Source organism: Pungitius pungitius, chromosome 3, assembly GCF_949316345.1.
Source record: "Pungitius pungitius chromosome 3, fPunPun2.1, whole genome shotgun sequence".
NCBI lineage: Eukaryota > Metazoa > Chordata > Actinopteri > Perciformes > Gasterosteidae > Pungitius > Pungitius pungitius.
Genome location: NC_084902.1, coordinates 14,888,027 through 14,913,883, shown reverse-complemented (window position 1 = coordinate 14,913,883; position 25,857 = coordinate 14,888,027). Strand labels below are relative to the sequence as shown.

Genomic DNA, 25,857 nt, shown 5'->3' with positions numbered 1-25,857 from the left:
TATCTGAGCAACAATTTACCTTGTTGTTTTTATGGATCATACTGCGTGTGAGTGTGTGATTAAGCCGTAGCAATTCCTGCTTTCCTGCTCGCTGAAATACTCCTTAGGGACTGAATCCAAAGAGCAGGCTGACCCAGAGTCTTTTCAATCTGCTTTACATGTTCGTTTATTCTGCCCAATAGCATCTTTTGCTTTCTCTTTGGCCTCGATTTACTAGGTCTGGGAAGTAGTGTGACCAAATGCGGGCTCAGCGGTTCTAATCAGATGAAGAGCCTGCTCACAGCTTCTCTTTAATTTCAGTGTTTTCTTTTTTTGCGTCCTGTAGTCTACCCGTCTGTGGAACCCGGCTGGCTCCAAGCAACATACGAGGGGAAAACCGGCCTAATCCCTGAGAATTATGTTGTCTTCCTTTAACAAGCTGGTAAACATTTCATCTTTTTCATGGTATCCATGAAAAAAAGGACAATGCACAAAGTGGCTCATTGTTGTAATGTCTCTATTATTGCAGGTAACTGACGTTTCTGTATAGTCTATCAAGCAGGCCAGTGATGCTTTAGCTTTAACACAGCTAGGAATTAAAAAAATGTATGTCCCTTTCTGCAATGACCTCATTGTTCAATGGGGATCTGCAGATATTCACAGGTGTAGAAATAGGTTTTAGTTGAAGAAATATTACCCGTCGAATGCACTGATGTTTTTAATCCCAGTATTAGCCTCCAGAATCACGAAACAATCACAATCAATTTCACAAGTTTTATTCTCAGAAATATATTATCTTTTTAACTTTCGCGCTGTATCGACAGAACACTTTCCTTTAATCAATGGAAGTCTGCAGATCCATAAACATTCTCCAGTTGCTGTAATTGAAACAAACTGTGATTTGAAATAGTGATATCTAATCTATTAGAACCTAATAGAAAAAGCAGAATGGGTTTGCACCTTAACCTTCATGTTTGTGGCGTGTGATCATTGTTCATCCACTGCTCACTGCTGCACTTTCTGGTTAGCAACACGGCACTGTACTGTACATTCATCCTCATGAGTCCTTCTGTAGATGCTCATCAAAATATTCACTTTGTTTAACTGTTTATTACTATAAATTATCACATCAAATATATGCCATTGTTTTTTTTTTCATAATGCCATGAATGCTACTTTTATGAGGTGGAGTTGAATGACTCCTGTGGTACTGTACTCATTGGTACACTGTTGTACCCGTGATGATAACAAGACATGTTCTAGATTATATTATGTTAAGGATACCATTTGATATTTCGTTTTTATATAAAGTCACAACATTTCCTAACTACAAGGTCCATTATTGAAAACAGTGATACTATTTCAGAAATAAAGAAGTAAGAAAATAATCAATCAACAATTTTGCTCTTCAGTTATTACAAACTGAAAAGGTATTTTAAAGTAAGACTTTCTCTGGTGACCCAAAATGTTTTCGGGTAAACTGTTAAAAATCTTGCATGTGCGAGGATCATGATGTTCTTTTTCCATTTACATTTTTAGGAGTGCAAGGCGACCTTGAGCATTCATAATGGAATAAAACCCCCTTACACTCTGAATTGGCAGGGGAAGTGGTACTCATATCCTAAATATGTAACTTTTGGCATTCCTTTTTTATATGTGGCAAGCTTGATTCCTTGCCGTCATCTACTGTACCTTGAGAGTGCATCAACATGTCTATAAATAAACAGCGTGATTTATTGGACCTGTTTTCCTAATTCTTTATGACAATTATTGAGTTTCACTCAGTGCACCAGAAACTTTTATTTATCATTGAATTACTGCACTTTCTCCAAATCTCATGTTCTAAAAGTAAAATTGGTTTGGTGCAGTGAGTCTCCCTAAAATAACTTCATTAGTGAATGTAGTAAATGTTGGAGAGGACACTGATTATTTGACATTTTTGTCCATAATATTTCATTCATTTCTTGGCTTCAGTACAAAAATATCCTTTAGTGGTTCTCAAAACCTACTTGTATCAGCTAGTTTAAACCCAAACTGTAGGAGGGAACCGATTGGACACACCAGAATGAAGCCGAGGAGCTTCATCATTAGGCACTTGTAAATCTATAGTATTCAAGATAGCTCTGTACTGACAACATATCTTTGAGGAATGTGTTTTTCCTTCCGTTTCACCGTTACAGACCCTCAAAGGCAATTGGTGAAAACATAGATAGACCTGACTACAATAGTTAAAGGCTAAAAATAATCAAGTAATTGCGGGGGGAAAAATCCAATCACCGGATGTCTGTGCCGGCTTCTTCACTTGGTGTGGAACACCAGGGGCCTCACCATGCCTGCCAGGACTTTGGGAAGCTGGGAGGCAATGACCTCTGACATCATCTCTGGAAACTCCACTCTCATGGCGTCTGCCTGGATGAAGGTGCTCAGACAGAACAGGTTGACCTTTTTCACTATCTGTCCGAGGGGGAAAAAAGAGAACATTCTTGTTTGTCTTTGCTAAGTGAACGTTAAAGAAGCAATTAGATTACAAAGGGGGTCAATTACATCGTGCATGGCGTCCATCAGTTTGGTGAGGTGGTAGAAGCGCTGTGAGCTCGCCACCAAGCCCTTCTCCCTCATGTGGATGGCTTTGGTCAACTCCCGGATGTAGTTTTGTCTCATGTCTTCAAATGCTGCCTGGCTTTTGAGTCCCTCGAGAGGCACTGAAAGCAGAGAGCACGCTTCTAGATCAAAACTCTTTTTTTTTTTAAATCATGCACTTTTAAAAATTAGAAAGGAAAAAAGAAACACTATGGAGACGCAACAGTCAACCACGGCCGTTTTAAAGGTAACATGCTGCATTTCAAAGTTATCAAAGTTCTCCTGTCGGTGTACCACAAGAAATCGATAGCAGCTGCTACATACTGCAATGTGTGTGTGTGTGTGTGTGTGTGTGTGTGTGTGTGTGTAGGTGTGTGTGTGTGTGTGTGTGTGTGTGTGTGTGTGTGTGTGTGTGTGTGTGTGGTTAATTAACAAGAAAATGTTAAGCACAAAGTGAAGAGTGAGTCATCCGGAATCTGCTTCAAGAAGCCTTCTGACTTTTACCAGTGTTGAGTAATATTATGGCTTTCATGCAGAGAAATTCCTCGCGGGTCACTTGGAGATTGGAGAACTCTTGGGGGATAAACTGTATTGCCAGGCACAGGTCGTAAATCGGAGATCTCCTCATTTGCTCCCTGACGGAAGAAAAATACACACATGTTTCTGAAAGACACACAGCCTCCTTTTCATCCTTTATCACTGATTTGTTAAAAAAAAAAAATTTGTTTAAAACAACTTTAAAAAACCTCAGAAATGAAAGGCTAAGTCAAATCGCCTGCGATGATGACGGCCACTTACTGACTAAGAACCAGATCAGGTGCAAAGTATAAATATTCACTGGTGACGTTTTGAAAGGAGCGCCACCCGAGAGAGAACACCATCAGGTTCATCCACGAGTACTGGATGAGGGTCATCTGATCAGTGATGTGAAGATTGCGAAACCCTGAGAAAGAGAAGAAAATCGGTAGGTGCAACCTCTCGTAACCATTGTACACCATTGCTGCAGCACATTGTTTTTACCGGCACTATTTTATCTATGCGACTTTCGGGGGCGAGTACCGCCCAGTGGATCCCCACGGCGACCACTGTGCTGACCCTGGACGCGGAGAGCCGTTACCTGGCAGGGACTTGGACCACTTGACGATCCACAGCAGCTGCTTCTCGCACAGCCTGTTGAGGCTGTTGAGCAGAATGTGCGGGCCCTCGGACTGGCTGCTGTCGTAGCCGGAGTACACGGTCTCCGGTTCGATGTTCTCCAGGACATTGAGGATCTGCTGGGAGAGTTGCACCTCGCAGATGCCCGGTAAGCAAGACATGGAGGTCAAGGCCTGGTTGTCGCTGGACATGGCCAGGTGGGACTGGAACATCATGGAAGGCGGGAAACCCAACGCTTTCAAGGCCCCGAAGCGCTTCAGCTTCCTGCCTGTGACATGAGAGCAAGGCTCGGTTAGGCGGGACGATAACCAATCACAGAGCTCAATGCAGCGAGGGGATCCTGTTTTAAGTCATTGTGGTCTCTTCAATGCCAGCACCTTGGATGCTGCCCGTGAACAGTTGGGGTTACACGACCGGTTTCATTTCTACCTTTTGGGCGCGTTAGCTTTCATGTTGTCGTGCAGAAAAAGCAATCCAACCAAATGGTTACCTCCGAGCATCATTCCAGCTTGGTAGCACTTTCGAAGGCGGCACGCGGGGCAATTTTTCCGTCGAATTTTGTCCACAATGCAGTCATTTCGTCCAGCGCAGAGATAGCTGTGATGACCTGTTGAGGGAAAAAGGGAAGGGACGACAAACATTGCTGGATTTGCAAATAAAGATCGTACGCGAGATGTAAATATCAAAAGGGTGAGTGGAAGAGTTGAAGGGCTCTTCACTATTAATAAAGCCACTCCACGCACACTGAGGCAGCGTGCCGAGGAGGCATCTGAAGAAGGGAATTAGATAAAAGTAAGGCTGTGAGGACACAGTGACACGGCCGTGGTGAGACATAGTGGCTCGTCTCTATCTCGCATTTGGAGATAACGAGAAAAACAAGTCCAATATGAAGAACATAGTGGACGCTATCCAATGTGATACTGTTGATACTAATGACCTTTTAACAACCAGCATAGAAGGTCACTCACATTTGATGTGATACAGCATCCACTGTAAAAGTGCAATAGCTGACATAAGAGATTAATGACAGTGTGTTTTATTTTTTCCTTCTTATCTCTCATTTTGTTTTTTTGGGTACAATTTCCACTGATCAACAGGGAGACAAAGCTTTGATAGGAGACACATTTACATTTTCAGGCACCCTTATATTTAAGTTGTCTATGTGTAGTCTATTATGTAACAGGGGGAATAAAAAATAAGTCAAAGACATGGAAAGAGAAAGAACAAAACGGCCGGGCTATTAAAACAGCTATGCATGATCAGCTATCTGGACAGATGTTAAAATGTATCTTGAAATAAACTGTATCCTGGGGGAAAAAAAGCAGTTAAACTGTCTGCTGTAGCTGATGAGTTTAGTCCCTTTCATTACAATCCAAATAAGTGGCATGAACCATTTTGGCAGAACGCTAGTACAAATATAAAAGGAAATAGAACTTAGAACGTGCGTTGAAAATACATTTGGTAAGTTAAACAAAACTTTTCGAAACGATTTAGTAGATTGAACAAAACATATCCGGAAGCTGTCTTTCTTTGCTCACCTTCAACTGCTCTCTTGAAAAAGACTTTGCAGCTCCCGCAGGTCAAGACTCCGTAGTGGCAGCCAGACGCCTCGTCCCCACAGATCACACACAGCCGCTGAGGTGGCATACTGAGAAATAAGAATATCCGTTACTGTGCATGGATGCTCTACCCGCTGGGTTGACCTATTCGGAGACAGATGGACGTGACTCTGAGTTTAGAGAGCAAGAGATGGTCCAAACGTTTTAGGGGCTTCTTATGTTGTGACAAAACTGAAACTAGACCAAATTGGGAGTAGATCTATTAACCATAGAGACGGTAGCCGGCTTAAATAAAGAGAAGGGAGATGAAGATGACCCACAGTCAGACATGAGCTTGGTTTGTTCTAACTTTCTTTTACTCAAAAGTAAACTTATGAACGGGTGATCATGGTCCTCATCATTATTGCAATGTTTTCTGAAAGTGTTATCTACCTATTAAGCAAACGAACGTTCAGATGGAACATCACGGGGGGGATGGTTTACACGGAGGAGGTCATTACCCGGGGAAGGCGGAGAAAGGCGCCGGGTTCCTGTGGGTCATGGCCTGGTTCTGGATCCCATCGTAGCCGCCGAGCGTGAACAGGTCCTCGGTCCCCCCCGCGGACTGACACCAGTACTGGGGCTCGGCCGGAGACGTCTGCGTCGGCCAGCGGGGGGGCTCGCTCTTGTACACCGTCAGCTGCTGGCCCACGTTCGAGGCGGACCTGGAGTGGGCCGTCACCTGGCCGGGCGCCGGCAGCTGCTCCGACTGGTTCAGGTCGACCAGAAAGTTCGGGGGTCCCTCCAGTCCCGTCGGAGGACCCGCCGCGGCCGGCGCGAAGCCCGACGACTCCCCGTCACTGAGCCCCAGCTTCCTGTCGGCGTCGCAGCAGGTGTCCAGGGCAGGTATCTCCGAGGATGGATCAAAGTTGGGACAGGGCGATTCCATGATCACCGAGGGCTCCTTCTCGTCTTTGATGAACCTGAACGCCGCTATTGACGCGGAGAGGCTCAAACCTGCGCTCGGCAAACTTTCGGACGTGGCCGCGTTCGTCCTCCGAACTTTGGCGAAATCCTCCCACGGCACACCGTCACACTTGAGATATTCCCCTCCGCGGTCGTAGAATTGTTTCACGGCGGGCGGGGCGTCGTGCACGCCGAAGTCTCTGTAAAGCGGCCCGTCGCCGCTGCTCGAATTCAACCCGTGGAACAGAGGGCCGACGTTTCCAAAATGACGCGCGGTCGAGGACATGCAAGTCAGAGACTGTGACTCGTGGGATGATTTGGCATTGACGAAACCAGCTTCAATTAAGCCACTTACTCTCGTCTCGGTGGAATCGGGCGTCGACGTGCTGGTGGTGCTCGTCTTTCCGTTGATTCTGTTTTCCATGTTCGGACCCGCGTGGTGCGCAGCAGAGAGTGCAGTGCGCCGTGGGATGGACTGGTGCGCGGAGTGTTCCCTGTATCCTCCTCCCCGTCCACAAAGGCTGTGGCTTCGTCTCTCTTTCGCATGCGAGGCAGTTCCGTGGAGTCAAAGTACCCTTCAGGAGAGCTGAGAAAAGTCTCTCTTTTCTTTTAGCCTGTGTGTTTTTGGCAAGGGTTTAAGATGGCGCAATTGTGAACTCTGTCAGAAAATAAACTTGACATTTTGGGGTAAATTACAAGTTTTCCTGAGTTCGGGTGTCATGTTCCAAGGCGGAATGGATAGATTTTTTTTCTTCTCTTTTCACAGATTTCAAACACCTGACCCTCCGCAGGATGCCAAGGGAAGAATCGAGGCCGTGCCAGACGCATGGGGGGTCACAGCAGACCTACAGTAAAATAGTCAGCCAATGAGGAGAGGGAATGTCTTTAATGCCATGGGCCTTTTAGTCTCCACCCCACTGTTCATGACAAAATGGGGCATGTTGGGCCAAACGTCTGAGCCCACCACAATGCTTTCAATAACAATTGGCTCAAAATAACAAACTATTTAGTCATGCTTACCAGCCCTCCTATAGGCTCAACACCAGATATGAGTCTTTTTCAGCCATGAGGTTTTTCTAATGTGAGAGACAGATGGGAGAATCAGATCATTTTGGCAGTAAAGTTTTATACCCCTTTGGGAAGTCTTCCATCTAAGTGACAACCAGCTGTTCAATTAGTCAATGCAGAGCAGAGTAGTAAAATCAAAAACCAAGGAAAATATTTTAGAAAGATCATACCTCCTTTGGAGATATTTCTTTATCATTCACATGTGAATTTTTTTTGCCCTTTCATTTATCAAATGCACTTGGACACCCTTTGATAAAGTGAAGACTATTCGCCAACGCATCCTCTGTGTCACCCTCCTATACATTTCTCAAACACCCTCCAGTCTCCCTATTACCCGCCTAATTTCCATCCGTTATCTCGGCCGGATAACAACGAGCGCTTCTACTATTGGAGTTAATCAGCTGAGTGTGCATGTTGCTGATTCGTGTACCCGTGATGCACACAGAGGCCTTGGCCCTGATTCCGTCCCACGTCATTCGTTTGCCAATATCAGAGAGGATTCTCCTGCTGTGGCCTGACATAATTCCACGCTTCACATTCAAATCTACAAGATGTGTTCTTCAAATGTTCTAATGGCCTACTTTTCAGACATAGTTTCTAATCTGTTACTGTGACGCCCGTGGTTCATGGTGCACCCGTCTTAAATTCAATCAGGCAACCCCCACCTTCTGGTACGTTTATCACATTATTAATGTTTCCCTTAATGGTAAATGCGTTGTTGTGAACCCACGATGTTCTTCTTAAAGGAAATAATTGTGTTGCTATTCTGTCAGTGTCTGCCTTAGTTTTATTCTGTATAAATGCTTCACAGCACCTCTGTTCCGAGGCCCAAATGTATTTTTAGCTTTTAAACTTCAGGCCTAGATGCTGTTTGTCTACCTGACAGGTCACAGTGTTCTCACACATTTATCTTTCTTCACAGGGCGGAAGAGAGAGGGAGAGCGCAGCAGCGTCTGCTCTAATGGTTTAAAAAAAAACATAAAACCTTTGTACTCCATGATGGGAAGACAATCAACACATTTTTATTGTATTTTGTGGATATCAAGTGACCCTCATCCTAATTGAACGCACATAAATGTCAAAGTTAAGGTCCTGTTTTGAAAATGAGTCCTGTTGATTGATTTGAAGTTACCTCTCATATACTTTTGCTTAAAGAATTCTCTGAGGGCACTAATTATCAAGTCTTTATTTATTTGCATATTACGTCCAACTTATGAAACTGACACATCCAAAACATATGCTTCTTTTTTATGCATATTTATTTGAACAGGTTTTTCCACTCCAGATGGAAAAAGATCGCCTCAAAATCAAACCACATAAACAGCTGGTAACCGGCGGCACCGTCATATGTTACCAGTCATTAGTGCGTATTTGTATAACAAGATACAACATCCATTAGTGCCACCACAATTAAATGTGCATACAAGGAGAGGGTAAAAAGAAAATTCAATGAGTTATTCTCTAAGGTAGATACATTTAGACGAGGGAATGTTGACCACTTTTTTAAAATAAAAATAAAGAATGTCCATTTTAATTTGTCTGTGGCTAATGTGTGGCACTTTGACTGAATGCCCCACTAATGAGAAGACAGCAACGTGTCAAGTAAATACTTATCTAATCTTTTTTTAAATTGTTTTTAGGACAGTATAGTCGGCTCATTCTTCTTCTCCTCTCCCTGTGGAGCATGCGTTACTTCTCCCAGTTGGCTGATGAGTTTTGCCAGCCTCTCCGTGTCTCGCTCCGCCCTTTCCAGCAGCTCGTAGCGGAGACTGGAGATGTCCTGTTTAATTTCCTTCAGTTCACCTTAGGGCCAGCAAGTGGGACAGCGTCAAGAAAATCTACTTTGTAATCGGTGATGCAAAAAGGAAAAGTACAGCTTTATCCAGAAAATCAGTTGAACTCACCTTCATTTATTTCATCATTATCTTTATCTCTCTGGGCTTTTAAGATGTACCTTTTGATGAGGCGATTCATTATATTCTGGGATTAGGAACAGAGCATTTCAGTCTTAACCCGTTGAGGTAATTGTTCCTAAAATATAGAGTTGGTTCAAGGGAAAAAACTGCCCACTTGTTTAATCAGCATGTTTGATTATTGTTAGACGCAGCAAATCTTTTTCAATACCTCAATGTGTCTACATAAGGTGCCTAAATAAGGTACTAGCATCGCAGTATCTATTCTCACTATGTGTAAGACTCAACAGCTCAGTTATTGACAGGTTAATCATAATAGGGAGAAATTGGTTTACTTGGTGACGGGTTGTTGAAAGAGATGCCACACTCAGGTCTTCCTGTTGCCTCAGCTAAGAAACAACAACAGAAAGGGGAAGATGACACTTTTAAACCTTTTTGCTTTCAAGGAACACTCTCTGCAACTTCTAAATGGGACACAAGAGGGCCCTGTAGACTTCTTTCAAAGAATATACACACTATCTACCAGATGTATGTCTCCAGCCGTCCATCTACATCCACCAAGAGGGTCATGCTCATTTCATTGCATAAACTATCAATCTGCGTCAGGAGCGGATGCCTCACCTTGTTGAGCTCCATCTCATCAATTGAATTTTCTCCGCTTTGGCCTTTAGGTACATGCCAGAGGAATTCTTTCATTCCCAGCAAGAGGGAAATGACAGACGTGGGGCTGGGTACCAGGTTGAAGGGGACAGGCAGGGTCCCACCGGGCTCAAAGTACGAGAACCAGAGCTTTGCTCTGGCAAACTTCCACTCAACATCAGAGTCATCCTGCAGCCGCAGAGAGGAAACGGTAAGAGCCAAAGGAAACTTTGTTGAGCTACAGGAAGTTTGCAGATTGCATTTCCATTGTGCAACATCCATCTCCCAATCCACCCATAAGAATTAAATCTGCAGTTCTAAATATGGAACGTACACAAAACCAAAAGGAAATGTAGAACTCCCCTTTTGTCATACGGGTCACAAAAATGAATACGTATCTATGGGTTGGTAGAGTGTACCTCGATTTCCTGGAAGGAGCTGTTGAACATGGCAATGAGCATATTGAGCAAGACGATCACCATGATGATGTTGTAGACCCCATACAGAACATAGCCTATGTTCTCAATGAATTTATGGTCGATGTTAATGACCACTGATTTCACTTCTGACAAGCCGAAGATGGCCCAAAACAACGTCTTAAAACTCTCTTCAAGCCTGGAGGAATAGAGAAATTGGAATTAAATACGTGTTGAATATGCTGAACATTTTCAAAGCTTTTTTAGGCAACAGCCGTGCAGTTTACAACTCACGTCGTGAAGGCATCGTTGTACTTGGCCCCGAGGTAGTATGAGTACAGATTGAACATCCCCACCATGAAGGCCACGAAAACCGTTATGAAAATCACCATGAACTTAAAGATGTCTTTTACTGTTCTTCCCAGAGAGATCTGCAACGGCCCGAAGCTCTCATTGGCGGGCAGGATGTACGCAATGCGGGAGAAACTGAGCACAACTGCTATCGCGTAGAGGCCCTCAGAAATAAGCTGTGGGTCTGAGGGCATCCAGTTGATTCGGGCTGCAAATAAACAAATGTTTGACTGTTTTTAATGCTGTAAACCTTCACTCCATTTTAATCACTACCAACCTGTAGAGCTCATAGAGGGACTTTAGCCTGGTTATTTTGATAATTAATTAGCCCAAAAATCTTGTTTTACAAGGCTGTGATGATACACAACTTGGCAGAAAAAAGAATATTATTATTATTGTGGCCTGTGCTGAAAAATGATGAGGGGTAAATAAATTGTAAATGAATACAAACCCTGACACAACCTAAAATCAGAGTCTAGAAATATTTAAGATTAGCTTTATTTAGAAAAAAAAACAATCTGCTTAAACACTACAACTTTTTCATCGGTCGGTACTTACCCAGCTGGAAGTACTGTATCTCAGAGGGCAAGGTCATGTTGGACAGGTCAGTGAGGTGCATGTCAACATAACACTGGGCCGAATATGCATGCCAGAAAGCCATTAATCGGGCAATGAAAGAGGTCATAAAAATGGCTAAAATACTGAAGTCGAGAAGGTTCCACGGTTCGGAGAGGTATTCCCGGATGTCCTGCGTCCAAATATCTTTACATTCTTCCCAGATCTTTCCTGTACGAATACACATAAAAACACACATTTGTTTTACATCTGTTGTTTTCTCCTTCTCAAATGAAATAATGGCATATGTGATGTGAACATATATACGCATGATTACATGAATCTGTAGTCATATCACATAATATACCAACGCTGTATACCAGCGAATCAAGTGTGATAAAAAGGCCTCGCCTGCTGAGATAAGTGAAAATGTCACCTTGCCATTTTGTCGTCTTTACAAAAGTCTTTCACTGGTATAATTTACTGTAGCACAGGTGGTTACATAAAAGATTACATAAAAATCTACGAGGTGCGATTTCCTTGCATGATAGATGTTAGGAGATTTAGAGCGCTTCAATGACATGTCATATCCTTGACCCTGCGCGCACAGCTGAGTGGTATCATTTGAAATGTGTGGAAGGAAGATGCTAGAGGAATAAATTACCATTACAAAATGAATGTACCACCGCCCAAAGCAAAGTAGCCAAAGCTAGTTGTGAAAGAATTGGGATGGGATACGTTGTATGTGTGTGTGTGTGTGTGTGGGGGTGGGTGGGGCGGGGTTTACACTCATGACCTATGACCCAGGATATGATGAGAATCTCCATCCAGGTGAAGGGGGTGGTCTTCATACGAAACAGTTGAGAGGGGTAGTCGTGGGCGGTCATGTTGGGCAGCAGCGATGTTCCCCCCAGGCGGTCTGCTGCGTTCAGGACCAGCAGGCAAAGGAACATCATGAAGGAGGCTGCATGGGCCACGAACTTCAGGAAAGGTCCACACATGAGTCTCCCCACCTGTCAGGGAACAAACACTGTTTTGAGCTGCACTAAATTATTTTTTTCATTTGTGTGGGGAAAAGGCACTGACAGCTCATCAATACAAGCGTCAAATATAAAGATAAAAAAACACTTTACCGGTTAATGACTTTTTTAAAGCTTCATTGATCTTGCAGCTCCACAAGCTGATAAACAAAGACAAATGCTCGCCGTATAACCTTGTTATACTTTTTGTTGTGCTAAGGTTTTGGCAAAATTGGCCTATAGAAACATCAGTGGAGTAATGTCAGAGTCGGTAACTTGGTTGAAACTCACCTTACTTGATGGTGCTACCCAGTATATGAAGGACAACACAGGCAACCCGGCAGCTACACCGAGGACGAGAAGGTTCTTCACGGCTGTGGTTTGCTGACGTAGTCCCAACAAGTTTTCGTACCAGATGGAGAGGAGTTGCTGTTGGCAGTTTGGATGTGCCACAAACTTCGGCATCGGCAGTATGTGTGTGTGAGAGAGAGAGATGTGGAGATCAATCACAGGTTTTAACGTACAATAGAGTACATTGATGTGCATCAATTCTAATCCGCAGAAAAAAATGCTTTTCTTACATGCTTACCTTTTTAACTTCATATTTGATTGCAAGTTTTAACCTGATAAGGTTTTGTCTGCCCAAGGTCTCAGAGCTTTGACTTGATTCGTTGTCCCCATTTAAGATGGCCTTCACCTCCTCCGTGTTCCGACACAAATCCAGGACTCCCACCACAAAGTCTTTGCACTGCATGGACAGTTTCTTGTAATCATTCTATAACAGACAACGGTAACATCTCCTTATTCATATACTGTTATGAATCACCAATAGCCCAATGGCAAACCTCAAACCCTGTCATAATTGCTACCAGCGAGACGACTAAATGAGGTGCATTTGACTTAGTACCTTGAACTCCTTCTCGATGTTGGCCAGTACTGCGAGCTCGTTGCTCAGCTCCAGAGCCGCCATCACTGGGTCCTCATGGGAGAGGGACAGATACGCCGGACTGGCCAGACATTTATAAGCGTTAATGCGGGATTGTGAATGGCTGAACGAGTCGCGCCTCTGCTGCTCGCTGCAGGCCCCGCACTGGCAGAAGTAATCGTGGGGCCGCTCCACCCGGGCCCCCTTCGTGAGGAGTATATGCACGATTTCATACTCGTGGCACTGAGAGGCCAGGATGATTGGAGTGATGTCTTGAGAGAAGCGCGTGCCGTCCTCGTCGTAAGCAAAGAAGTCATCGTGAGTGTCGGCCTGGCTGGGCCTGTTGGTCAGCCTCTCTCCGTCCTCAAAGGCCTGGTGGCTCAGTATGGCGTCCACTATATGGATGTAGCCTTTGCTGATGGCTAACAGCAAAGCATCTCCTATTCTAGAGAGGTCCTTCTTCCTGAGTAGGAGCTGAATCACATCGAGATGCTCGTTGGCAACGGCCAGCTGCAGTGCATTCTGGCCCATGTAGTTGACACAGTTGACGTCGAGCTCCGGCAGCTCCTCCAGCATGCGTCTCACTTCAGGAGCGTTGCCGTATTCTGCGGCATCCAAGAAAAGTTCCTCCGTGGTGGAGAGGCAGGGGGAGGAGGAGGAGGAGGAGGAGGATTCGGCGTGATACAGGTAGCCGGCTCCCCGAAAGACTTGTCGCCGGGGTCGGACCCCAACTTTCTGCAGGGTCATGGTTCGCCCCTCATTCCTCCACCTAAACATGGGTAAAGACCATATCAGTGCAATTGTATTCATGTATGCCAAAATACTCAAAATGATCCCTCAAACCGGTGTTACTCAAATTATGGTTATGCTATTTACTATTGTTTTCTTACTTAGCCAAACATAACATGTTTTCACTGTCTGTCTGACCATACCCATCTACACCCGCTGCCTGTATCACTTTGTTTCTGCTCCTGTCTCTTTAAGCCCTTCCAAAAAGCCCAGTCTGCTCTGATGGGCTTGTGAGAAAAATGTGGCACACATTGGTACAAGGCCTGATAAATGAAGCCTGGGACAAGGTCTTGGCCCTACAGACTGTGACATGTAGTGTGACTGGAGCTGTGCTAATGAAGAGTTATAGAAGGTGGTGCTAGAAATAAAAGATGGGGACCACTCAGAAGCTCTTTGGTTGCAATCCGCCTGACAAAACATAGATGTTAATTTGTGGGCACTGGCGTGTGCTAGCGAATGAGCCTTTGGGCCAGTGCAGATTGGATTTTCCTGCGTAACGCTTGTAGCCCAATCGTATGACGAGTGACGACTCTTTTGTAAAGGCAGTACTCAAGCTTAGGGTGGAGATACTCCATGGAGAGAAAAAAAACTGGCACTCCAAATAATCAGTTCTATGTTAACAAGCTCTGAAAAGTGACATTTTCAGGATTTTAGTGCTTGTAAACATTGTTAACTGACTTCTCTCATTAACTGGTTTAGGTAAAGTAGCTCATTCTATTGTTCCAAAACGAAGGAAGTAGTGAATGGGCAACGGTGTGCGATGGACAGCTGGTCTCAGCTGAATTATAACTTGCACTACATGTGTGACACCACCCACAGACTCATCATCTGCTCTCCTTCATTTAATGGCCTGTCTACCCGACATGATAGTTGGCCAGATACATAATATATAACATAAACTGTATAACGTATAACAGCAGAATATCATCAATTGTTCAGTGATGAAGTTTATTTACTGATATGACTAATACAACAGTGACACTCTCTAATATTAATAATATATAGTATGTTGTGGGTCATTGTCAAACAAATAAATCTACTTTCTGTATGTCTAAATACATTTGAATAACATGGTTATCTCAGGAGCTAATTCAGCCCAGATGATGATGGAGGATGACAGCATCCCTTCATTCAACCCTAATTAGTGTTAATAAGATTTCACATAACTGATAAGCGCCCACAGCACTGTATAGAGAAAGTTTTAATACTGACAAATGACCCATCTTTGGCATAATCTAGATCAGATGAGACCACATGGAATTAAAACTGTGTTTTTAATACAGGGAATGTCTGAAAACCACAAAGAAAATAGATCAATAACATATTTGTTTGTCTTTTGAAATGGCACCAGCTCCATGTGGATGCAATGACTGGATTTCTGACAATGCCTTGTTGATTTTTGTTCAGCTGCAAAATGAAACTAAGAATGCTGTGGCAGGATAGAGTACAAAACTGGCAGTAACAATACTACTTCAATAAATAAAGTGCCCCACAATTGGCGTTAGCTGCGCTGTGTGCATATGCACTAAACATGAAAGATGTGTTATCTGTCACGTCTGCTCCTTCGGGCAGAGGAGAAGGCAGCAGTGGACACATAACAAGGAGAGGCACGCAAGGAGATTTGAAAAATAGGACACCGCAGGATGAGATCACACTGTTGTTGTTTCTTTAGGACGCTCGTGGGCCTGAAGCTTTTCTGTAAACGCCTCACCAAACACAGGCGACATTTGGGCACCGATTTCTTCATCTCTATGAATCAGCTTAAATGTCTCAAATGTAAACGAAAAAAGTCTGACAGGGTGTCCCACTCACCTCACAGAGGACTGGTGCGCCACATAACTTCACTTTCACTTGGTAGAGATCCGTAACTGTGCGTCAGCCCATTTATAGAGAGTCGCCTCTTCTGCGCCTCTGAGCACCTGTCCGACCGGCGCTACCCTTCGTCCCACCTTGGGTCCTGATGCTGACGCTGCTGCCTCTGCGCGCCCAGTGGGCGGTTTCCCAGCAGCTTCTTGCTTGTGTGTTATAACGTACAATATGGCATTCGGCTGTTTTTTTTCAGATTGTATGAATTGGTTTAATCTTAGTTTCATTTGACAGAATTCCGACCAATGCGTCCATATTTAAACACTTTGTGGAACTATTAGAGAAGGTTGTGCTCTGACCTTTGTGTCATAATTTGAGGTAGAGGGTTAGGAGGCGCTTGCATGACGCACGGAAAGTGTGCATGCTGTAGAAAAAAATGTATTAATCAGTGGAGTAACCCCGTCTGTGTGGCGGCATAAACAATCTGCGAAAAAGGTTTCCCTAAATCCTCTTAACTCATGGTGCCATCATGTGTAACAGGTCACAACCACGCACCTTTGCGTTTAATGAGGGGCACCATCCCCGAGCAGACACAAACTGCTTGCAGAAACAATTACCACATGCACAGCGAATGATAAGGCAAGTGTCGATAGGCCATAGTTCAGCATATACATACATTTCAATACGCAAATAGAAATAGGTTAACAAATTTAAATTGTAAATCGTATATACTGGCTGATATATCCCACTATGTAACTTTAAAAAAAACAGTAAATGCACAAACAAAGCTAATCAATTTGAGCCTCCTTTAAACACACCACCTTTTTAATATTGACCTTGGCTGTGAGATCAAAAGATCGTCTGACTCTCTCTGAACCTAATTGCATTCTCATTGTCTGTTTAGCTTTTTTTCTTTTTTTCGTGTAGATTCTCCTGTGAAGAAGCATATTTTCGGACACTTCCAGGTGTACCTGAAGGCAACAGTGCCCATAATGGTCCCTGGCCCTCTGCTGGACACGGTGAGTATGACCAATGGAAAACCACCTCCGTCCCCGTTGTCAAGGAACCGCGTCTTCTGTTGCTATGGCGCAGGTACGACTCCACACACACACAGCCTCGGGTGAAGCAACTACAAACGACACAACTCGGCCGTCTTATTTCTGAATATTATTTTAAACCACCGAAGAAGCTGCCATCCTTGGGGAGGAGTTGTCGCGATGTGGATACAAACATTTCCTCGTCTGTCCTCAGGCATGCTCGTCTTCGCCCTGAACAGGGCCGCAGGAGTTCGGACGGAGTTCCGCTGACGTTAGCCGAGCCCAGTTAGCATTTAGTTAGCAGCCTCGCGAGGAGCTGAAGCTGTATGTCTGCCCGGTGTCAACCCGGATCGGCGGCCTCGGAGGATGCAAGATGTCCAGGGCGCCTTCTTCTACCACTCGTATCCTTTTTGAAAGGGTTTATCCTCTAAAGCTGTTATGCACTGTCCACAATACTCTACAATAATATAAAAGCTTTAAAAGCATCCAAAAGTACTACAATTGTACTATATATTGATATCGTCCGCTCAAAGTACCAAAGTTAAAAGTACTATGTATGCAGAATTAAGTTAATATTCTAACTGTTGATGCGTTGTTGTTGATGTATTTATAATCTGAAACTGGAATGTAATTAATCAATTCAATAATGATTAAAAGGTGGATTTTAGGCAACAATAGTTCCCTTTGACATGTAGTGACTTTCAAGTATGGAACTACTCAACTCATGTACAAGTAGCTCATAATCGTAGAGGTACTTAGTTCTTTTCCACCACTGTCAACCAGCCCGTGTGACTCATGAGATGATTTCATGCTCTCAAGTCAAAGCTTAACACATACATGAGGGTGCACATGTCTACCCTCTGCCATCCATAAGCAATCTCCTTAGCTGCTCACCCCCAGAAATTCCAGGCAGGGAACCAATGGAGGCCTCGAAGATGAGAGACAGCTTTTGGTTAAGGAGCAAAAGTTATGCAGATCCCGAGCTCGCAAGTTCTCCCTGGAAACCAACCGGCGCAGGAGGTCAGTTTGTGTGTACATTAATTATGCATCGTTGTTTTCATTTTTATTTCAGTCCGCCGCCCAAATCTGCTCATAGCGCCAGTTCTCAATGGGGTCAAAAGCAGCAGCTTGCGTTTCTTCCTGGAAGTAGATGGTGCTTTGCTGGTGGACGCTGTTCCGCTCATTGACAGCAGCTCATGGTTCTGGCTTTGCACCGTTGAGGGATGGATGGTGTTGACAGGATTTTGTAGAAAGAGATGTGTTGTGTGAGGGTGAGGGTGGGGCACACCAATGACTGCAGCGTCACCTGACTAGAGCTGCTCAGTGATCATGTCAGAAGAAAAAAGTAAACATAGTATTGTATTTGATTATATGCGTTCTGCCCTGAAAGAACAATGTCCAACTGTTAGGGTGGACTGATTTTTGGAGTGGGATTTTTACAGAATATCAGTAATTATAAAATGCAATATAGACATTTTTTACATCAGCACACTGACACTGGTAACCAAAATAATGTACAATAATGCTTTTGTACGACTATATGTGTTTTTTAGCTGTGTCAAATAAGCAAGTAATATTGGCTCACCTCTTTTCATGCCAATGTAAAAAAGGAATGGTTAGGTATGAATTTATATATAACTTATAAGTAACTGAGTAACACCTCTTTAATGTTCACTTCATAACTCTCAAATTCAATTCCTTTCAAATGTTGACAATAAAGATAAAAACATTCTTAAGACGATAAAGAATCCGTACATTTTCAGTGAAAACTGTTCATTTTTATCCTGCTTCTCGCTGTTTAAACTGCTTTTGTTGACGGTGATTACCATTTTTTTCCCATTTAAAAACCCATTAACGCTGAACTCGATTGACCCGGTATTCTTATCAGCTTCCTCTGTGAGCCTCGGTCTTGAGTGGAAGCTTTAACTTATTGATGAATGTGTTGAAATACATCTCAACGAGAGGACTCGGGTTTCTGTATCTAAAATGTGGCCTGTCTGCATTGAATCAATCACAACGTGCCTCGTCTCTCTCTCTCTCTCTCTCTCTCTCTCTCTCTCTCTCTTGTGGCTCCAGGGCTCTGGAGGAAAGGCAGAGGCAGCGGTACCTGCAGGAGCAACAGCTGACGGAGAACATCCTGCTGCAACGCAGGCAGCTAGTACAGGATGCAACGGAGCGCTTCCAAAGGGCCCACTTACCCCCCTCTCAGAGACGCAGGCAATGTCAGTGACCTGCCCAACTTATGGCCTTTAGAACTGAGCCATAACTCACTGGCAGTCATAACCTTTCCCCCCTTTGTTTCTATGCTTTTCTTCATGCTGTTCTAGCTTTTAGAAGAAATGTCCCAAATATCGAAGACGCGCTCAATCAAATTCAAGGCTCCTCGAGTTCATTCACCGAGCAGTTCTCTTTCTTGTCTGGCAACTTTAATAATAGCAGGTAAAAAATAAAAAAGGCTCATCCATGTGTCTCTGCTGCTGCTTTTAGTGTAAAAACCTACCTATCCGAAGTTTGGATTTGTCATTTCGGATTTGATTTGTGTAACCGATTTGTTTAATGGTTCATGTTGTCCTGCTTTCTCTTGAAGAAGCTGCACTCCGGGTCCCCGCCAGTCGCTCTCTGCTGTGGAGGCCTACACCAAACTGCTCCAGGAGCAGAGCAGGACTTACTTCAAGAGCTGTCAACAAAGGGAAAAGACACAGGAGAAGCAACACAATCTCAGTCCTCAGGTGTGTTGTTTCATTTAAATGTGCAGGAAACACGTTACTATTTTTTTTTTGCCAGCGTTCAACTTTGCTGCAGTCTTGGTCACAATAACAAAAAGGATTATTCATTTGACCTGGTTCAATAAAGTTTGAATTAAAAAAATTGAAAATACTGTGCTTCAATGAAGGGCCCATTGTCTGCTGCTAAAAGGTTGCTCAGGAAAGTCTCTGTTCAGCAGTCTACAATTCATCAACACGTCTTTGTCAATGATTATGCCAAGTACTCACTAGGCTTCCATCTTGGACAGTTCAAATGCCTGTTTTTTTGTTTCTTACCCTACAAAAGCAGCCCTCTAGGGGGCAGCAGTGTGACACAATCCCTTTGCTGCACCGGAAACACCCGTTTAGGCTGTTACAGGCTTCAGCAACCATCCTCTGTGAAATGTGTGCGTGAATAGCTGTGTAAAAACTTTTTTGAGTGGCCCTTAGTCTCGTTAAAAAATTAAAAAATTAGATTGAATGTACTGATCCAGTATTGCTCCGAAAAGTAGACAATCCTACCTTGCTTTAATGTATGTCCAGTTTACAATTTATTCTTTCTTGTCCTTTAGCTAGCAAAAGCACAAATGGTTAAATGCCACCTTCAATTTAGCAACAATAGTTCTCAGCTTTGTGGATACTGGCATAAGATAAGACACCTGATTTGACATGACCCAAGAAAGTGAAATGGGATCTCATAGACACCCAGTTATTGCCATCCAAATGTTTTTTCTCCTCCCCAAACAATAACCCCTTTTATTGTAGATCTATGTTCCACATCTGGATAAACTTTATTTGGAAGATGTAAATCATATTTTTTTCCTACTCATCACTCTCTTTGTTTCCATATCTCAGGACAGCCAACTGTCTGATTGCAGCAATTCTGAAAGCTTTTCCAGTAAGGACAGTTTAGAGAATGAGGACATCAGCATAAAACATCTACAGTATTCCAATTCACCGTTCGTGCTTGACTCAGAGAACCTCTGTCCAGACCCGAGACAGCAAAATGATTCGTGTTCAACATCAGACCTAACTTCATTCTCATCCATGAAGCTTCTTGCTGATAAATTGCATGAACCTGAGCAAAAGATACATGCAAACTCAGAGGGGCCTGACGATAAGGTGCATGTATCCCAAGCATCTAAAACGCAGACTCTGCACGACTGCAACGTGTTCTCTCTTTGTGAGATTGCTACTGCGGGCCCAGAACAGTTTGGGGTAAACGCACAAAACAGTCCCAGTAACGACGTCATTGCAACAAACAGAGTTGCCCCTGGCAACAGAGCACTCGATTCCTCATGTCCTAGACAGGAGGCTCTGTTAGGACTCGGGCAGAACCGCGTCCTCGACGACAGACAATTAAACCATCCGTCAGCTACAGAAATTCTTCTGCCTGCTCAAAATGGCAACAGCAAGGACATTTTGTGTGGGCCGCCCCCAACGCCCAGTATTCTCTTGAACGATAGCGCGACAGATAATGCATCCCGAGAGGCAACTCTTACAGGAAAGGACAATCACAATCTGCTACCACAGAAAGAGCAGAGTGCTTCCATAAACAACCTTAATAAGGTTTCAAACTCACAGCCTCGATCTGAAAAGCCTGTTAATGCAGCAGCGCTGCAGCGCGATTCTCTTACGGGCCTTCAGTGTCCTGAGGGGGAAGCTGAAAACGAGCCTGTTGCCGGGAGGACGTCTCATTCTGTGCGATTCATTAAAGGAATCCTCAAAAAGCCGCCCTGGTATATGCCAGGGGAGACCGCGCGGGTGGGTGCCCCAGGACCTTCTATTTTTCCACAACGAGTAGCCTCAGCCATCAGGGACAGCGTTGAATTGACGAGGACAAAAAGTAAGGGAGTGGAAGGACCCACCGCCGTGAAGAAGAAGCTGCGTTGGTTTGATGAGGAGCATGTGGACGAAGAGCAGAACACAATGAAACAGATGAAAGGCGCATCTTCCAATCACTCTTACTCAAATAACAACTCAAAGGACCACCAGCTAAGTCTCACTACAGTCTCAGGGGCTACGAAGCCCGTACCCGGCATGACCCCTGCGGCCTCCACTGGTTATCACTTTACAAAGCACGCGTGGGCAGATGTTGGGGTTCAAGTCAGCTTGCCTCAAGAGCAAGCGGAGGAGGTCAAGGTGCCGCGCGGCGGCACCAGGACCGGTGGCCCCAAGGTCCCCCAGAGAGAGCGCTCGGCCCGAGCCGCAGGGGGTCCTGTTTCCTCGCGCAGCAGAAAGGGCACCGTCATACGACCTCAGTCTGCCACCGAGGTGAGTCAGATTGCCAAAACCCAGGGGAGGGTAATGGCGCCCCGCCCACCCCCGAAGATGGAAGGGGAAAGGAGGGCGAGCCTCGCCGAGGCACCATATGGCGTGCAGCGTTCCAGTGTCAACCGTAAACACGCTGAGGCTGAGCAGGAGGCCCAAGGAGCCCTGCAGAGGGACGGCTCGGGCGGCTTCTTCTCACCTCACCCACGTGACGTCGTGAGAACAGCTAGCGCTGTTATGTACACACCGCTGTCTCCCTCGCGCACCCACTCCGCCTCAAAGGGCAAGACGAAGGGCCCGCCCAGCTCAGGCCGTCAGCAAAGTCAGGGCTGCGGCAGCAGAAGAAGAGGGATGGTGTGCAACGACAAAGGCCTCTGTTTAGCTTGCACTCCCACGGATGAGGAGATCTCCCAGCTCTGGCACGGTGTACGCAGTGCCTTAGCCACCAAGGAGGGTAAAGTATATCTGGGCTGACAAAGCAAAAGGGTGTGAGTCTGCTGAGATGCGACACTGGACATAGGGCCAGATTTTCAAATGGATAAATGAATGCTAAAATGCAATTTTAATGTAGTCCCTTAAAATACTTAATCTGAGCTTCTTCATATGTCATCGCGCTATCATTTAGAAGGGCACAGCTACAGTTTCACCTGCAAAACATTGATTTCAGCCTGCATCGCCACTTTTTACAAACAAGAGTGGAGAGGAAAGTTAATGCACACATGTTGTTCTTATTCACAAGCTCATCAACATCTTATTTGATCTTCAGTCACCTTTGTTGTAGGATTAAGACGTAACTCATAAATTCAGCAAATACATCTCCTTTCAGCAAAAAACGTGCTTCAAAGACAGGCCCTGGACCTTGTTGTGAGGAAACTCTGCGTGGAGCAGAGCAGACCGCCTCCTGGCTCAGGGAACAGGAGGGTTCCTTCGCCCTCTCAGGTACGTGCACGCAGGGGCCCCGCAGGAAACAAAGTTCAGTAAATGGGTGTGTTTGAACTTGTTGAATGAGTTTTATTGCGGCCCCATTTCATGGCGTACCTATTGTTTATAAAGCTAACTGGACGTCACTATTCATGCTTCGTGAGCAGGACTTTCCGGATGGATAGCGTTGATGCGTGATGTTTTTGTTAAACTTGCTTTACCTGTTCTTTTTGCTTTATGCCCATCACCGATATGTTCTTGGCAGTGTACTCTAGGCCACATTGCTATTATTTAATGTTTGATTTATTCTGTGTAGCCAAAGGGACAGACTATACCATTCGGACCATTTTCCAGTACCTGCAACATGGCCTGTCCATATGAAGGTACAATTTTTGACAAATAAGAATCAATAATATTTGAATGAAAACTCTGAGCCAATACAATTTTCCAGGATATTGCAAATGTATAAAGATAACAGCACATCTTTATTGGACGCATGTATGAAAAGCCACTAGAAACAAAACCCTTCTTAGGTGACTTTCCCTGGTTCACAGGTTTGGATAGTGCGGCCCAGTTACACCTGACCAGAGGTCATTCTGGAGGCTTGCTGGAAGAATCGGACATCATTGCTGCCATGAAAACAGGCCGAACACAGAGGCCTGGCTCAGCGCAGCAGCAGCAGCGCAGCCAACAGGAGGGACTCACTGGAATTGCCTTGGAAGAGCAGAACATCCTCTTCTCTCTGGACAGACTGAACCAGCGACTTCACCGTGAGCGCTTTGCGTCAGGCTGTTTGCGTCAGGCCACCAAATGTGCCGTCATTTCGCTATCAAACAACCGCTTGTTGCTCTTTGTAGGTGTGCGGGAACATGTGGGGTCTAACTCTGGCTCGTGTGGTCTCGCACTTAACGATGCACCCTATGTGAGTATGAACTTTGTGAGTGATTCGTTGCTGGCTTCAACCCATAAGAGAACATTGTTGAATGTCTTCTACTGTTTTCAGACAAGGGAAGTGAAAGTCACAAACCATCAGAAGCATCGTGCATCAAACAGCCGCTCTCGGTACCAGAAGAATTCCTGACTCTCAGCAAGTGGTCCAGAGTTGGTCCTCTTTCCCGTCCGTGCATTATACAACAACGACTTTATCGCCTAGTAAAATAGGTCTAGTCCCCTTTGGAGCTATGAACGCCCTAATGGACAATCTAAGAGATCGGTAGCACTGAATTGTGGAGGCGATTAAATCTCTCAGCAGAATTGGACCAAACATAATTTTTAAGTTGCTGTTAAAAGTTAAGTTAAGTATGTTTTTGCAATCTGCCTTGAGAAGATCACATTGTTATCAAATAAATATTGGTTCCTTTAAAAAATGATACTGGCTTCCATTAGTTTTTCATGATTCCAAAATCACTTCTTACAATTCTATCAAAAAATTGATGGAAGCTATTTTGGGATGAAACTTGGCAGTGAACCAAATAAAGCCGTTTGTTAACGTACTGATTATCTAACTGGGTGCAGTGTGGTAAGAAGTGTTTGAGAAGCATGTGATGCATGGTCGATAAATGGGGAGAGGAAATGGTTCATAGGGAAACATGTCGCAACGCTGAAGGTGTGTTTGTCTTTCTTTGATGGCTGTAGAAGGGACGATTATATCTTATGCGGTTGACTCAACCTACTGGCTCAACAAGGTGAAACATTGCCACAGGCCTTCTTGCTTTCTGTTGCAAGTGAGTCTACCCTGAACTTTACTTTTGCTTTAGTTCCTGTTTCCTCATTTGTTCTTAAACCACATCTTCTTGTGTGAAATAAAGATCATCTTCCCTGCCTAAAATAGGTACATTGTGGTAAAAAAAAAAGATGCAGGGATTATTGATGTGAGTTCAGTTGCCCCTCCTCCACCAGCATGTCTGGATTCGCCCCTTAGTCGACCTGCAAGGACTTGCTCCAAAAGGTGGAGGAAGCCTAAACTCATCTGAAGAGAAACCCCTTTTTTTTGGTTTAACTGCGGGTTTCTGGTTCTATGCAGACATACATTCTTGAACCTTTCAACAAGGTGCTCTGAACATGGATCTGAATGACGTGTCTTGAGTCCTGTACAGTCATGCATTGTCTCGTTGTTATACTAGACGAAAATGCAGCAGAAGCAGAGGCCCTTTGAGCAGTTGCATGCTTAGAAGATTAAAAGGACATAAGAAAGTCAGTTTCAGTTATTCCTTAAATCAGTGAGTTGTGATAATCATGCATAATCATGCATAGCAAAATATAGAACATATTATACGTGACCACTGACTTTGAAAGGAAACACGTTCTAAGTAGGCCTCAATCACATGAGAATGTTTTAGTATCCCCTAAAACACTTAAAGAAGGTTTAAACAAATGAAAAATAATACATATAATAATTACTAAACCTTTTTGTTTAGCAAAAAGTGAGATTTTGCATGTGCGTTTTTTGGAGGTTACAAAACAGAAAAAATGGTCAAACTTGCATGTTTATTTTTTAATATGGTGTATGATGACGCCTGCAGCAGAAGCAGAGGCCCTTTGAGGAGTTGCATGCTTAAAACATTCTCTTAAAAGGACATAAGAAAGTCCACTGAGCTTATTTGAGGAGGGACGTTGATGTCTCTTCTCACCAAATGGGTTTAAGACAAGAGGGGACAACACAGACACTATTGATCTGGATGCTCATGTTTAACTTATTTAAGTGTCGCTGAATCCAGAAAGTGCCCAGTAGAAACGACCAGCTCAGACAAATGAACACAGGAGCTCCACCTTCCTTTTCATCCACTCGTTGTGTTGTATTTATATAAGGAGCCATATTCAAGTAAGATCCTGTTTGTGAGTGCAACCGTACAAACTTTCCCCTCAGCAAGGAGCAGACTTTGACTCACAATACTCCACTGCAGGTTTTGCCTGAAATCTGTTTTCTTTGGCCTGCGAGCACGTTCAGAGTCATTACACCTTACAATGGTGAGCTTAATGACGTTTAAGCCTTAACCAGCCTTAACCAACACCCACAAACTCGACAAGAAAGGGCAAGAGTGCTGAAAGTAAGGGAAGACGTTTCCGCGGACGCATGTTCAAACTTGTGCTCCGGCCCGTCATCGAGCTTAATCCTGTGATTTGTTGCAGTCCATTTAACACGCAATGGATGAGCGTCTGGTCTGCCTCAGTGTCTGTAAAACCGA

General features: G+C 44.3%; 4 protein-coding genes across 7 annotated transcripts in view; 2 read left to right on the top strand and 2 right to left on the bottom strand.

Moving 5' to 3' along the window:
- Nucleotides 1–1,720, top strand: part of LOC119209142 (rho GTPase-activating protein 42) — a 47,431-nt gene extending 45,711 nt beyond the window's left edge. For both annotated transcript variants that reach the window (XM_037458233.2, XM_037458214.2), the window contains one exon: nt 326–1,720. In XM_037458233.2, coding sequence (XP_037314130.1) covers nt 326–414 — 89 coding nt within the window. In that variant the 3' untranslated portion in view covers nt 415–1,720. The remainder of the gene's footprint in view (nt 1–325) is intronic.
- Nucleotides 1,182–7,073, bottom strand: pgr (progesterone receptor). The gene is made up of 8 exons (XM_037458276.2): nt 5,774–7,073; nt 5,253–5,362; nt 4,205–4,321; nt 3,677–3,982; nt 3,358–3,502; nt 3,064–3,194; nt 2,524–2,681; nt 1,182–2,433 (listed from the first exon to the last, which is right to left on the bottom strand). The coding sequence occupies exons 1-8, from the start codon at nt 6,640–6,642 to the stop codon at nt 2,278–2,280; spliced, it is 1,992 nt and encodes a 663-aa protein (XP_037314173.2). The 5' UTR covers nt 6,643–7,073; the 3' UTR covers nt 1,182–2,277.
- A 27-nt stretch (nt 7,074–7,100) lies between these two features.
- Nucleotides 7,101–15,897, bottom strand: trpc6b (transient receptor potential cation channel, subfamily C, member 6b). Of its 2 annotated transcripts, XM_037458255.2 has the most exons (12): nt 15,706–15,891; nt 13,087–13,873; nt 12,769–12,954; nt 12,471–12,635; nt 11,957–12,173; nt 11,164–11,391; nt 10,549–10,813; nt 10,258–10,453; nt 9,821–10,027; nt 9,535–9,588; nt 9,191–9,266; nt 7,101–9,089 (listed from the first exon to the last, which is right to left on the bottom strand). In XM_037458255.2, the coding sequence occupies exons 2-12, from the start codon at nt 13,849–13,851 to the stop codon at nt 8,923–8,925; spliced, it is 2,526 nt and encodes an 841-aa protein (XP_037314152.2). In that variant the 5' UTR covers nt 13,852–13,873; nt 15,706–15,891; the 3' UTR covers nt 7,101–8,922. The 2 variants fall into 2 exon arrangements, with proteins under 2 accessions (XP_037314152.2, XP_037314161.1); XM_037458264.2 differs by lacking the exon at nt 7,101–9,089 and having other exon boundaries at nt 9,195–9,317; nt 15,706–15,897.
- An 835-nt stretch (nt 15,898–16,732) lies between these two features.
- Nucleotides 16,733–24,367, top strand: cep126 (centrosomal protein 126). 2 transcript variants are annotated; one of them, XM_037479535.2, is made up of 12 exons: nt 16,733–16,791; nt 16,951–17,137; nt 17,637–17,756; nt 18,813–18,958; nt 19,064–19,175; nt 19,324–19,465; nt 20,336–22,205; nt 22,578–22,690; nt 22,989–23,055; nt 23,227–23,442; nt 23,530–23,594; nt 23,676–24,367. In XM_037479535.2, exons 2-12 carry the CDS (start codon nt 17,103–17,105, stop codon nt 23,751–23,753), a joined length of 2,964 nt encoding a protein of 987 aa, XP_037335432.2. In that variant the 5' UTR covers nt 16,733–16,791; nt 16,951–17,102; the 3' UTR covers nt 23,754–24,367. The 2 variants fall into 2 exon arrangements, with proteins under 2 accessions (XP_037335432.2, XP_037335423.2); XM_037479526.2 differs by lacking the exon at nt 16,733–16,791 and having other exon boundaries at nt 16,807–17,137.
- The last annotated feature ends 1,490 nt before the right edge of the window (nt 24,368–25,857 follow it).